Here is a 14,595-nt window from a genome sequence, read left to right on the forward strand (position 1 = left end):
AAGTCCCTTATCAAATGGCAAAATCAAAAGCTAAAACACATCAAACGAATGGATAACAACTGTCATATTCCTGACTTGGTACAGGCATTTTCTTATGTAGAATCATTTAACCTATAAATTTATATTCATATTTTCACATTCGTCTACCAAGCCAACAAAATTTTTCCTCATAGGAGGCAGGAAATATCTTTTTTCAATCTATAAGAAATATTGCCACGAAAGTGCAAATACTCCAAAAACTGGCCAAAAGATGAAGTCCGATAAATTTGGTGGAATTGAAAATAGGTACAGCTTTATAAATGCATTTCAATTTTACATTATGTAAGTCTTCGTCACCTTCTCTTTTATGTCATATATTTCATATCAAACTATTCTTCGAAATAACTTGGATTTGTGGATAAATATGAATGGAAACCTTATCAATTTTAAATGCTACAAATTTATTTCTCAATAGTGAGTTTGACACGTGTCAAATTTTAATTTTTAACGAAAACTTCAATAGCAGACTCGTAAATATAACACATTTAGACGATGAGCATGTTAAATATGATTGTTTGTTCATTCTGTACGTGTTACCAAACATTAAAAATATATGCATCCTACAGAGGTAGGCATACATGATATAAATTATAACAAGTAAACTACCATTTCAAAGTTTTTCGCCGGACCGGAAGTAGAGGAAGTGCAAGGTGCTTGTTAATGCGCATGACCAAAAGTGAAAGTAAGGCGATTCCATTAAGAAAGTAAACAGTGAACAGATTTATTATCACCTTCAAAACATTATACTTATATTTACCCTGATCGTAAATTAAATGGAACAAACAGAGTGTTTATATTTTATTTTACCAACATTATTTATATTGAAAGATGTACCAATATAAAAAATATGTAAAATAAATTAAAAAACATACATTCCCCCTTCATGAATGAAATGTTCTATATTTGTTTTCCCTAACATCAACAAGGGGACAGTAGACTGTCACTGATACGAAATCAATTTATATCAATTAAGTGTAAATTAACGGATAAACGATAAGGAAACTGTCACTTCATAGATTTTACTGGAAGTAAATATCGATATCACTCAAATTACTTTAAATATGGGATAGATTTAAGAACCTAGAAAAAAGAAAAAGAAATTCTTACTGTTTTAAAAGAAACTTTAAAAAAAAATGTTAAGTCCACTTTCCCGAGGTTTTGGGACATGGACAGGAAATTACGATCCATATAATGAAGATGGAGCGGTAAGTTTTGATATTATTAAACGTTTAATGTGCTTAAATATTACGGTTTTCTAGGAGAATGTTTTTTTTTAATTGGATTTAAAACTTTAAATTAACATGTAAAGTAGTTGTACACCACTCCCTTTCAAGAAAAAATATTGGTATAACTAGTATATTGGTATTTGCAGTTATTTACTTTACCAAAAAAATACAATGTACAAAAAATGTATATAGTTCTACAAAAAATGTTAAACAGTTTGCCTCTGAAATAATGAAATTATGCAAAAAATTATATCAAAACCTTTACAAAATTTTCAATCCCAGTACACATTTTATTGAAATTTATTTCATTTTCTTACCCCCGCCTCCCCAAAAAAAATGAAAATGTAAACCGTGACCGCCTACCCTAAGGACATTTTTGGTTGAGCACCATTAGAGTCCAGACATTGTCTGTTTAAAAAAGTTGTACACTCTAAAAGTCTAGAACTTTTCCTGTATTACATAAAAGTCTATGTAAAATATTTAAAACAATTAAATTATGTACCTACAAATGTACATGTGTACTGATTGATAATTTAGTCTTAGATGCATGATTTTTTATATAAGTTGTTATTGGCTTTGAAATAGCTGTCAGTAACTGTGAGTACTCTCATATCTGTACTTAGTGTCTTTTGTTGTTGGGATGTACAAGTACCCGGTCACGTCCACGTGTTATTGCTATATGTATTTCTATTTGTATCCGTCTGATGAGTTAAGCCTTTTTCAACTGATTTTTATAGTTTGTTCTTATGTTGTACTGTTACACCACTGTCCCAGGTTAGGGGGAGGGTGGGGATCCCGCTAACATGTTTAACCCCACCACATTCTGTATGTATGTGCCTATCCCAAGTCAGGAGCCTGTAATTCAGTGGTTGTCGTTGCTGTGTTACATATTTGTTTTTTGTTATTTTTTTTGTACATTAATTAGGCCGTTAGTTTTCTCAATTGAACTGTTTTACATTTGTGACTTCGGGGCCTTTTATAGCTGACTATGCGGTATGGGCTTTGCTCATTGTTGAAGGCTGTAAGGTGACCTATAGCTGTTTATTTCTGTGTCATGTGGTCTCTTGTGGAGAGTTGTCTCATTGGCGATCATACCACATCTTCTTTTTTATATGTACCATTTTTTTTTTCTGACAGTAGCCAGGAAACATGGGTAACCAGTTTATATTTTTTAATGACCTTATTTATATATATTATTTGTACAAATTAGCATGTATGATAATCTAAACACGTTGTTTATATATTTGTCCCTTCATCTTTGGTGTATTATATATACATTGTACATGTATATATATACACTTAATGTCTCAATGGCAATCATACCGCATCTCCTTATTCATTGTTATTTTGATATAAAAGGTATTTGTAATTATGATGGAATGGTAATTAGTTATGTAAAAAAAATACAGTGCATAAATTTTATAGTTTTTTAAATTTAAGACCTGATATGAAGTTAGTAGTATTGTGATGGCGAAGTTCAGATGATCCAAAATATTGATATACGTTTTATAATTTGTTTTTGTCTTTACCCTTACATGTATATTGCATAGAGATGTAAAAAGATTGTGTGTACATGTACATTTAAAGAAAATAAAATGATTTCATTTTACTTATATTTCTCTAAACATGGATAAATGCTGCATTTTAAGTTTCCCTGACAGTCAATTTACAAATATTTATTCAACAAACATGGTAAAAAGTCTTTTTTGCAAATCTTTTCTAACTTTTAATTTTTTGCTGAGTTTAAATCGTGTTCAACTAATTCAAATTGATCAGGAAGTGCTGAAAAATGGCAGTGGTTCTCAAAAGGGGAATGAATATTTATTTTCATCACAGTAAATATATAAAGGAGGTTTGTAAGCATGCATGCAATGCATGTCACTTGTAAGGTACACTTAATTATTATGCACTTAAGTCTGTTTAAATCAATATAATATTAAAATACAATTAAAATATGTATGCCCGTGCCCGCCTTCTATGAAGATCATAATTACAGAACTTTAATGTCTTTGATAATTATGGAGGGTTATAGAGTACTACATTTGTAGTACACAATTCATAATAAGGGGTCCAAATATTACTTGTAATAAAATTAAATGTTATCCAAGGTGTACATGGCATATTAATTTTATGCAATGAATATTCAATTTTTTTTTTTAAATGAGCTTTTATTATAATAATTTTATCTACATGTATAAGGATTTAAAATTAAAGCAAAGACTACAACAATAAATATTTTTATGAAAAATTAAAATGTTAAGTTTCACAGTCAAGATACATGTAGCCAACATGACAAAAAAAACATTACCATGATTGCACAGTTACTAATTATGTGCTCCTGTTTTTAGGGTATATGTAATAACATGCATGTTCAAAAAAGGAGCACTTAAGTTTGATATAAGCTAAATACTCCATGAGTTAATTAAATCTGTCACAAATAAGTTTTGGGCTATTTTGTCATGTACATGTACCGTTTACCATCTTTAGAATTATGACTCTTCTAGATCTATTTTCCTCAATTTTAAAAAAATTTTGTTTTAACATTTGTTTTTTCAGGATTCAGATTCATTGCCAGATATAGAGGAACCTCATAGACATGGGATTACTGTTGGGTTTGTATCCAGAACTCCCTCAGCTACCCTTGTATCCCCTCCATTCAGGACAACTAGTAGTCATGTAAGGGAGGCTACTTTATCAGCTAGTACACACTATGCAAGGGAAGCAACTCTATCAGGAAAGAGAAATGGTTCCGGAAGAGAAGTATTATTTGCTGATCCCATGTCTAGAGAAAATTCTGATTCACAAATGAACTTGCCAAAAACATTTCTAACAAGAAAAGGTGCCTTAATGTTATTTGCAGCAGATGAAGATGAACTGGACTCATTGCCTTCAAAGACTGATGTCCATCCCAGGCTTATGAGAATACGGAAACCTGTGGATGTGATTGATACAAGTTTAAAGCTTGGTACAATGGACAAGTTAACTATGTCAGTTCTTCAGTTTGGTGAAGAGGTAAACACTGTAATGCATACATTTAGTTATTAGGCTAACAGGACTAAATAGGTGCTTTTGCACTGATTTCTTTAACATAATTGTTCAGGATTTCTGAGATTGCCTGGTTCTCTCTGTCTAATCTAAACCATTTTACGCTCACAAGTCACATGATTACATCAGAAAGTATGACTTACATTGTAGGTTGGATTAACTATAAACACCATTTGCATAGAATATCATCTTTGTTACAAGTAATGTTACTTAGCATTGGTATTCATCAGGATCAAAGGATCCAAAATAAAAAAGGTAGTTGAATATTAAAGTGGAAATCTGTTAAATCATTCTATTAATGTGCTACCGGTACTTAGAAAATAAAGTATTTGCAGATTTCTTGAAAATGTCATGATACAACTTTTTAACCTCCAGGTTGAAATGGCTAATATCTTAGAACTCCTATACTAGTTAAATTTTTACATATTGTCTTTGATAGGATACATTTAGGTTAATGAATGAAATATTTGTTATCAACATTTTGTATTTTTCAGTTCATAAATTTTGATTGTTTGGTGGTGTAACCTTTTCATGTGACTTTCAATAAAAAAAAGGACACCAAAAGTGGAAATTGTCATCAAGAGATCATTTAACTTATTACTACCAAGGTCAAATCATTGGTACAAGTAATTGAAATACATGTATTCAAGTTATGTATATAGCCATAATTAAATGTATATAAGCTATCTGATTTCAGAATAATGCTTAAAATGCTTTGCTCATTATTGAAGTCTGTATGGTGACCCACAATTGCTTACATCTTCGTCCTTTGGTCTCTGGTGGATAGTATATCATTCAATGGCAATCGTACCACATCTCTAAAAAATTCTCTTTATTTCTATATTTTTTATATCATCTGACTTTTGTTGTAAGGCAGATATCATGCATGAAATGTTTTAAAAAAGAAACATATGTTACGATGGTGACCTTTAACTGTAAAAGAAAAAGAAAATCCATGATACAAGATCATTTTATTTGGAAAAGCTACAAATATTTCAAAAAATTAAACTAGTACATGTATATGTGAATTGTTGCTTAAGAATGGACAAGGGACAGTTTGTATAAAAATAAGGAGATCTATGTGGTATGATTGCCAATGAAACCCCAAATGTCCCCATTCAAAAGCATTGATCTTCAAAAAAAAGGGGGTTCCAACACCCGGAACCTCCAATCCCCCCCCCCGTGGATCCGCCACTGCAAATCCATAATATAAGGCTTTAGGGTGACAAAATGTGAAACAACTGAAAAGAGCAAACAAACTTATTTGGATCAAAATGTTGGTTTAAAGTCTTACGATAATCATATTTTTATTTTTATCATGTTTATGCTTGCTTAATCATGGCCATAAGCATTCTGATACATGTATGTTGATCATTATGATATATATTTTGTTAAAGTTGCAGTTTTTGTTATAATACATTTTTGTACATGTACAAAAGAATGTACATGTATCTTAATAATAACTTTAAAGTAAGGGACCGTTTGTGAATAACTTCAGTTTCAAGGTTAAACTTTATAGATACTTAATGCAGCTTATCTTTTAACAGTTGTTGTCTTTCACACAGTGTGTGCCAAAGTTCAGATATGTGAATTCGAAAAACATCTTATAATTACATTTTATACTTATTCATAATATAAGAAATGAAGGGATACTATTAAATATGACTAAGTAATAATTGCTATCATTGAAGACCATTTTCTGTAAAATCACATTCATGTTTTGGTAAAAAAAAGGATATTATACCAAATTGTAGAAAAAGTAGAAAAGCATGAATTTGATTCCTAAATTTGAGATATTGATATTATATATATTGTGCATTGAATTTGGGAACTTCAGTCTATTTAACATTTATCTGCAACTACATAGTTAAATATACTTTATATTCAAAGAGATGTATTTTGATTGTAACTCAGACAGAGTTTCAACAGAGATGCACATTAATCACATATAATGATTTAGACACAAAAATTATGTCTTTCAAGTGTATTTGCATGTATACATGCACATTTTTGTATTCATTATCTAGCAATATTATAATACTCTAGATGTGTATTTTTATGTAGACATGTTTGTTGTGTTGCTGTCTCAATGACATTACCCCAAGCTGCTTATAGCCCATTTGGCCAATGTGTACAAAACATGATAGATTAGATAATGTAAAATTGAGAATGGAAATGGGGAATGTGTCAAAGAGACAACAACCCGACCATAAAACAGACAACAGCAGAAGGTCACCAACAGGTCTTCAATGCAGCGAGAAATTCCCGCACCCGGAGGCGTCCTTCAGCTGGCCCCTAAACAAATATATATACTAGTTCAGTGATAATGAACGCCATACTAAACTCCAAATTGTACACAAGAAACTAAAATTAAAAATAATACAAGACTGACAAAGGCTAGAGGCTCCTGACTTGGGACAGGCGCAAAAATGCGGCGGGGTTAAACATGTTTATGAGATCTCAACCCTCCCCCTATACCTCTAGCCAATGTAGAAAAGTAAACGCATAACAATACGCACATTAAAATTCAGTTCAAGAGAAGTCTGAGTCCGATGTCAGAAGATGTAACCAAAGAAAATAAACAAAATGACAATAATACATAAATAACAACAGACTACTAGCAGTTAACTGACATGCCAGCTCCAGACTTCAATTAAACTGATTGAAAGATTATGTCTTCATCATATGAATATCAGGCACAATCCTTCCCGTTAGGGGTTTAGTATCATACCATCATAACATATATGAGAAGAACATAACCCGTGTCATGCCAACAACTGGTTTTTAAATATATGTGTTTAGTGCCGATGCAAAGACCCTATAAGTGAATCAATATTAACGCCAAAATATGCAATCTTTAATGACCTGACAACAGTATCGTAACTATATCCCTTCTTAATAAGTCTATTTAAAGGTTTTGTTAGCTTTAGAGGTGAATACTGACATTTTTGTGCTTTATAAAGAATATTTCCATAAAAAATTGGATGTGAAATACCTGAACGTATAAGAAGTCTGCATGTTGAGCTATATTTACGAATGATGTCCTTATACCGATGATAAAATTTAGTAAATGTTTTGACTAGTTTGTGATATCGAAAACCCTGGTGTAATAATTTTTCAGTAATACATAAATTTCTCTCGTTAAAATCTAAAACATTGTTACATACACGAGCGAATCGTACATGCCAAGTTCTCTGAATGAATTTTGTCAGATGTTACATGTGTATCTTGTCTTGAACAATTCATGGGTATATTTGCCAGGAGAGAAATTCAGGATCTAAGGAGTCTCTAGTTTATACACTCTCAGATGTAAAACATTTTTTGCAGGAGGCTCTAAAGGAGAACAGCAGTGTTACAGATGACAAAAATAAGTTGTTCATGAAGTTTTTAAACAAAGTAGATGACCGTGATGTAGACAAGAGGGCTCAGCCTGGTGGTGATGTTAAATATTACCTCAGTGATCTTAAACATAAAACCAGGTATGTTTGTGTCTAAATACATATCATCACTAAACTGAACAACCCTTTGTATGTTTACAATATAAATGGACATTAAATCTAACATTAAATCTTTATTTAATATCCTTTTAGAATGTGTAAACCATTTAGACATCATTATTTATATTTCATTTGGCAGAATGGTGATTGTGTTCAGCAACAAACTGTTTAATCAGTTGATAACCTTTGAAATGGTTTTTTTTCAATTTTGGAGAAGAATCCAGCAATGTCAGTGCTTTTGCCCAGGGCTCTTTAGCATCATAGTAAATTGATGCTATCTGAAATGATATTCTTATGGATTGTGTATGGATGACCATGTAATGCTATAATTTGTAGAAACAAGGTGGTATTCAAAATTCCCTGTTAACCATGATGCTTTTGGAAATTAGTGGGGAGAACCTTGAATTTGCATACTGTATATCTTCATAATCAAATTAATGTACTATAACCTAATATTTCAAGTTAGAAGTTGATTGTGCTTATTGTCTAGAATTGTTGTTATACTTTAATAATTTAATTTTGGATGTAACGCGTCTTCTGATTGGCTGACGTTGTTTTGTTTATCAGCTCATAGACATAATTTTGTCATGTGACCGTGACGTCATCAACGTTTTTTCATGGTTTACTCATGTTTAAAATGGAATTTAGAATTAAATTATAAGAAATGACTGTAATATTTTTTCTGTCTATTCGAAATAACATAAAAAATGTGGTGCACACTTTAAAATAACCCGCTACGCGGGTTATTCAGTGTGCACCACATTTTTAATGTTATTTCTTCATAGACAGAAAAAATATTACAGTCATTCCTTAAAAGGATAGACTATAGAAGAGCAGGTCCAACTCTTGAACAGGCTGTGATGATACTGTGAGAAAGAAAGAGTGTTGCTAGTAGCCTTAATCCACTATAGACAGATCAATCAAAGCCTTTTTTTTCAGGTCAAAAGTAATGGTCCATTAAAAAAATTCTATAGTTTCCTTTAAATTTTTAAACAAGAAAGCATTATTAAAATATAATTCATGGAAGTAATTCAGAATTATTACCTGTATGTACACTTTTTGTTTACCTGCTAAAATTTTTGAAATACTGGCTTTAATAATCCGTCTGTTGGTTGACTTTTTAAGTTTTAACTGAAAAGCTTAAATCTTAAGAAAAACATGAACATTTTCTGTATGGTTAAATGGTAAAATCATTGATTCTATATTGTTTCTGCTTTATGATAGTGTACATGTATAGGTCCCTTTTAATTGGAAATTTTACATTAATGGAGTGTGAAAACTTGCAGTAAAATATATTTAAGTAATAGCTTAGATCACAACAAATTGATTTATTTGATTTCTTATGACCATTTAAATGTTAGATTTATTTTGCGGGTGTATGTTGTACGTGTTTACATTCGACACAATAGTCAGACTAATATTTACCCAAGGATTTATAAGATCCTTTTTTGCCGGAGTTTAAGTCAATATAAAACCACTCAAATTTTTGCTAATGTCATATCTAGGTGTTGGATTTAATTCTTATCTTGGCAGAACCTGGTGACATTGAAAATCACTTGAAACAATGATTCTCTTTGATAAAAGATCTTCCACTTGTGAAAAAATATTTCTGTATTATAAAATACTCTTAACTTTTTGAGTGCAATGTAAACTAATTTTAAAAGTAGACCTAACTTTAAAACTTTATAAGTATTGCATATCAATGGCCATATTGGAAGCTAGTCTGATCCATTAGTTTGAAGTGCAAAAATGTATAATTGACTTGTATATGCATGGTCAGATATTAAAATTTTGTGAAGTAATTTAATATAAAATTATAAGAGTAACATAAACAGAGTACTGGAGCCATTATAAGCCAAGTGGTCTTAGAGTAGAAGAACTACTGTATCACTAGCCTGTCAACACTTATGTTGTAAGTTTGAATCCAGCTCATGGCAGGTGCACTCGACTCCAATCTTAATTGGCTAGGATTGTTGGTTTTCCTACCGAATGTCGATGGTTCTCTTCGGGCACTCTGGCTTCCTCTCCTCCACCAAAAAAAAACTGACTGCCACGAAATAGCACAATAGGGCTGAAAATGGTGTTAAACATCAATCAATCAATCAATCAATAAACCCATTACTAAACAGTTTAAACAAATACATGTACTGTAATATTCTGTGAATGAAAAATATTCAATACATAAACGACTTGTAAGTGAGAATCAATGGTAATCCATTTCAACACGTGCAGTGTTGCACCAACAAATTTTTGCATTAGAAGAAATGGCAAAAATCATCCGTTTATAACATGGGTCAAAGCATAAGTCTTGGATTTCTGACATGAAAATGACTTATAAGTGGACCTTCTTGTGCCTGGGTATATACAGTACTTTTTTTTTTCTCTGCATAAATAAATTCTAGCTTTTTATTCTAATTTAATTGTGACCAGTAGCAATTATAAAAAAAAGAGAAATGCACTGAACTGTTGGGTTAGAATGTAAAAATAAAAGCATACATGCAATTCATCTAAAACATATAGGATATTTGCACAGCTATATTCTCACTTATCTGCAATCAATCAATCATCTATCCTGACTTTATTGACAAATTAAACAGAATAGTTCAATTTAAATAGTTTTATCAGGGATTCTAAAGATAAGTCATATCTCTTATATCCTTACTTGTTTGTATAAAGTTTAAAGGCATTTATTTTATTATAGAAACAGACAACCATTCTATTGTAATAAAATTGCATAACATTTCATCTTGTGATCTTTATTAAAAATCAAAATTTAACAAGCAAGGGAGGTCAATGTTATTTTTGTTTTTTGTTGTTTTTTTTAAGGGGAGGGTGAGGTAACTCTTATGTAACATCTTAGTTGCTTATGTTAGTTTAAATCAGATTTTATTATAAGTTTAATACAAAGTATATAGTAAAATAATGGTCAAGAGAAGACATTACAGTGTATAAAAAAATGCAATTTCCTTCCTCTTGAAACTTGGTTCACATTTTATGCTCCCACACTTAAGGAATTAGGACTATATTGCATTCACCTTGTCTTTAATTCCCTTTGTCCATTTTTTTGTCCAACAAATATTTTTGTCACACTTTTCTAAGGTACTGCTAAACAGAATGATTTTGATCAGTAGCTTTTCTGATTTATATTGTGTGAGCACTTTATGAATCTGTCAGACACCTACTTCCTATTTTCTGATACTTTGAACCATAAGCAGCTGTATGTTTGGCACAACATCCCATTCATCGTCTTGTTCATAATGATGCGATTTTTAAAAATATATGTCAAATTAAGGTTTGACCTATATTTCATGGTTCACTGAACATGGAATTGTGATTGTGTGAGCCGCCATGGTGTGCTGTGGACACTTAGTTTTTTCTTTTTTTCATTTTCAGTTTGCAGATGGGACTTTCAAGGGACACTGCATTACCAAGAAGTCGTGAAGCTTTAGAATTGAGGGCTATACTACGTGGTCTACAAGAAGATGGATCATGGCCAATGACCTACAGACAAGCTGGTGCAGACTTCAAAAGACCAAGTGGCTTAGCTGAACAATTTTCTAGGCCTGCTTCTCATTTGCATCATCCTCCAAGGTATATTATATTGACTTAAGTAATATTTCTTCCTTGTCAAAGGGAAATTAAAAATTATGCAAAATGATACCTTTATAGTACAACACTGCAGAAATTAATACAACTGTGCTCTCTGTAATAAAATCATGTGGATGTAATCCTATTGTAAGCATTGTTACAGAAATCAAACACGTAGCTTTAACTTCAAATTGTGTAAAACCACATTATGACTTCTTGAACTTTAACTTCAAATTGTGTTAAAACATGCTATTACTTCTCGATCTTTAACTTCAAATTGTGTTAAAACACATTATGAGTTCTTGAACTTTAATTTAAATTTGTGTTAAAACTGTACACATTATGACTTCTTGAGCTTCAACTGCAGAAATTTGTAAAACCACATTATAACTTCTTGAACTTTAATTTAAATTTGTGTTAAAACTCAGTACACATTATGACTTCTTGAGCTTCAACTGCAGAAATTTGTAAAACCACATTATGACTTCTTGAACTTTAACTTCAAATTGTGTTAAAACATACTATGACTTCTTGATCTTTAACTTCAAATTGTGTAAAACCACATCATGACTACTTGAGCTTAAGTTGCAAAATTGTGTAGAAATACATTTAGACTTCTAGATATTTATACACATAGGTTTTGCATTTACTTTGGTTGAAAAGGGTAAATGTAAAAGGCAAAAAAATTGTGACTAAACTTCAAACATGTATCATAAAATTTAAGGAAGAGTAATTGATAACCATGCAAAATTGAAGACAGAAAAGATAAATTAAATTAATGAAATAACCTTGCATTGGATCAAAATTGTGTACAATATCATGTTTACAATGTATATCATTTGAAGATTTTAAGTTTAAATGTACTGTACATTAAATATACACAGCTGCATATATGTCATATATATTGAATTAAAATTATTAAAAAAACATATCAATTTATTAAATATTTTATAACATTGGTCACCTGCAGTGACATTTAGTTTCCCAGCAGTAGCAAGTTTATTGAATTTCACTAAGTCAGATTTACATACATAAATTTCATTTTCGTCATATACTTTTGATATTAAAATGCCTGTCTGATAATTGATTTGTTGACTGGATCGGTTTTATCAGAGGGGTGTAAGAGGTATCTATGATGATATAAAAGTGAACAATTTTTAAACTGCACTGAAAGTTTCGTTTATACTATTTCAAGTTTTCAATATTGAAAAGTAGTTGCCGTTTTTATTGAGTATTGTGTTTTGACATAAAAGAGTCTCTCTATAAAATTGCAATCATTTTAAAAAGACACAATATAATGACTATTTCAACAACACAACAACACAAAATGTAATATCAAAAGTGAGTTTTTAAAGTTGATTGAAAAACTTGTTGGAAAAAGAAACTAATTAGTCTCTTAAATAAGACCTATAACAATTTTTTAAACATTGATTGTTTGATTTTTGTCTATTATCCTTCACATAACTCACTGTGGCAAAGAATTTGATAACTTTTCATTGAAATAAATTTCAAAATACTTTTAAAAAAGGTCAAGTTATCTCGTTGAGTCGAAAAGGTAATAAATAAAAAGATTAAGTCTATCGATATTCAATAAACCAATGATTTTAATATTACAAGTACACCTGTATACTTTTAGCTGGTATTATGTTTAAATCCTTGAAAAGTATTTAAATTGATTGAAATCTTTCAAATAACTTTTTTTACCAGCCTAAAAGGGTTTAGAGTTTCTTTTAAATATATTGAATTGAACACAACTTTTGTTTTCAATTGACATGTATGTCATTGTTTATTTGATTAGTGTCGATTGAATTCCCCATTATATAATTAGTCAGAAAGTGTGAATGGTTTCCTTGATAAATTACTCCATTGACTACATGTACAGTAACACCAATTAAAACTTTTTTTGTTAATAACTATGTTGCAGTTGAATGATAAAGAAAATTACAGTTAAAAATCAGCTGAAAGTATGATTCACCTTTATGCTTTTTTTTAAATGACAATGCTTTTAGAGACACATTTAAAGGCATGTTTTCAGTGGAAATAGAAGTGAACATAAGTATTATAATAAATAAGTAAATGTTTTTTGATTGTCAATGAGACAAATATTCAAAAGAGGATTTAAGCAATTATAGGTCAGCGTACAGCCTTCAACAATGAGCTAAACCCATACCATTTAGTCAGTTTTAAAAGGCCTCAACATTACAAACTGTGAAACAATTTAAATGAAAAAAGAACGGCCTGATTAATGACAAAACAATAAATTAAAAATATATACGACAGACATCAACCAACGACATCCACTGAATTACAGGCTTCGATCTAACTAAGATGGGACATGCACATACAGAATGTGGTGGGGTTAAACATGTTTGTGAGCTCTCCACCTCCCTTAACCAGAGAAAGTGGTGTAAAAGCACAACATAAAAACAAACTGTGTGTAAAAATCTATTGGAAATGATCATACTTATCAGATTGGCATGAAGCATTTAAAGTTACATATTTTATGACTAATCTTTGAATTTTCATTCAAACAACAAACATCAAATAAATAATATAGAAACTCTTTATTTTGTAAGCTCACCTGTTCTGACAAAGTGGATGGAGCTATTGCATTCAATTGACATTTTTGTCTGTGCAGCAGATTTTTTATACACCCGTTTACAGGATGTATAATGGTATACAGTTGTCAGTCTGTCCGTCCGTCTGTCTGTCATGTCGGACAATAACTCAAAAACTCTTAAACCAATTTGCATGAAACTTTGGTGAATTGTTTATATCTATTGACATGAGCTCCCTTTCGATTTTCATAAATTTGAGATTTTACGTTTTTGAGTTATTTGGTGTTATTCATTTAAAAAGGGGGATTTTCCAGTTTTTGGACAATAACTCAAAAATGATTTAAGCTGTTTTCATGAAACTTTGGTGAATTGTTTATATCTATTGACACGAGCTCCTTTTCGATTTTTAAAAATTTTAGATTTTACATTTCCGAGTAATTGGGTGTTATTCATTAAAAAAGGGGGATTTTCCAGTTTTCGGAAAATACCTCAAAAAAGCATTAAGCAGTTTTCATGAAAACCTTGATGAATTATTTATATCTATTGACGTCAGCTCCCTTTCGATTTATATTAATTTTAGATTTTACATTTCCGAGTTATGGGGTTTTATTCATTAAAAATGGGCGATTTTCCAGTTTTCTG

At 30.7% G+C, this 14,595-nt stretch overlaps 1 protein-coding gene across 4 annotated transcripts in view; it reads left to right on the plus strand.

The window, feature by feature from the left end:
• The first annotated feature begins 937 nt into the window (after positions 1-937).
• LOC127736465 (golgin subfamily A member 6-like protein 22) overlaps positions 938-14,595 on the plus strand; it is a 45,710-nt gene continuing 32,052 nt past the window's right edge. For 3 of the 4 annotated variants that reach the window (XM_052247011.1, XM_052247012.1, XM_052247013.1), the window contains exons 1-4: positions 938-1,244; positions 3,822-4,277; positions 7,638-7,789; positions 11,201-11,398. In XM_052247011.1, coding sequence (XP_052102971.1) covers positions 1,173-1,244; positions 3,822-4,277; positions 7,638-7,789; positions 11,201-11,398 — 878 coding nt within the window. In that variant the 5' untranslated portion in view covers positions 938-1,172. The remainder of the gene's footprint in view (positions 1,245-3,821; positions 4,278-7,637; positions 7,790-11,200; positions 11,399-14,595) is intronic. The other variant, XM_052247014.1, reaches the window with a different exon arrangement.

The sequence above is a fragment of the Mytilus californianus genome, unplaced genomic scaffold (assembly GCF_021869535.1).
Source record: "Mytilus californianus isolate M0D057914Y unplaced genomic scaffold, xbMytCali1.0.p SCAF_31, whole genome shotgun sequence".
Taxonomy (NCBI): Eukaryota; Metazoa; Mollusca; class Bivalvia; order Mytilida; family Mytilidae; genus Mytilus; species Mytilus californianus.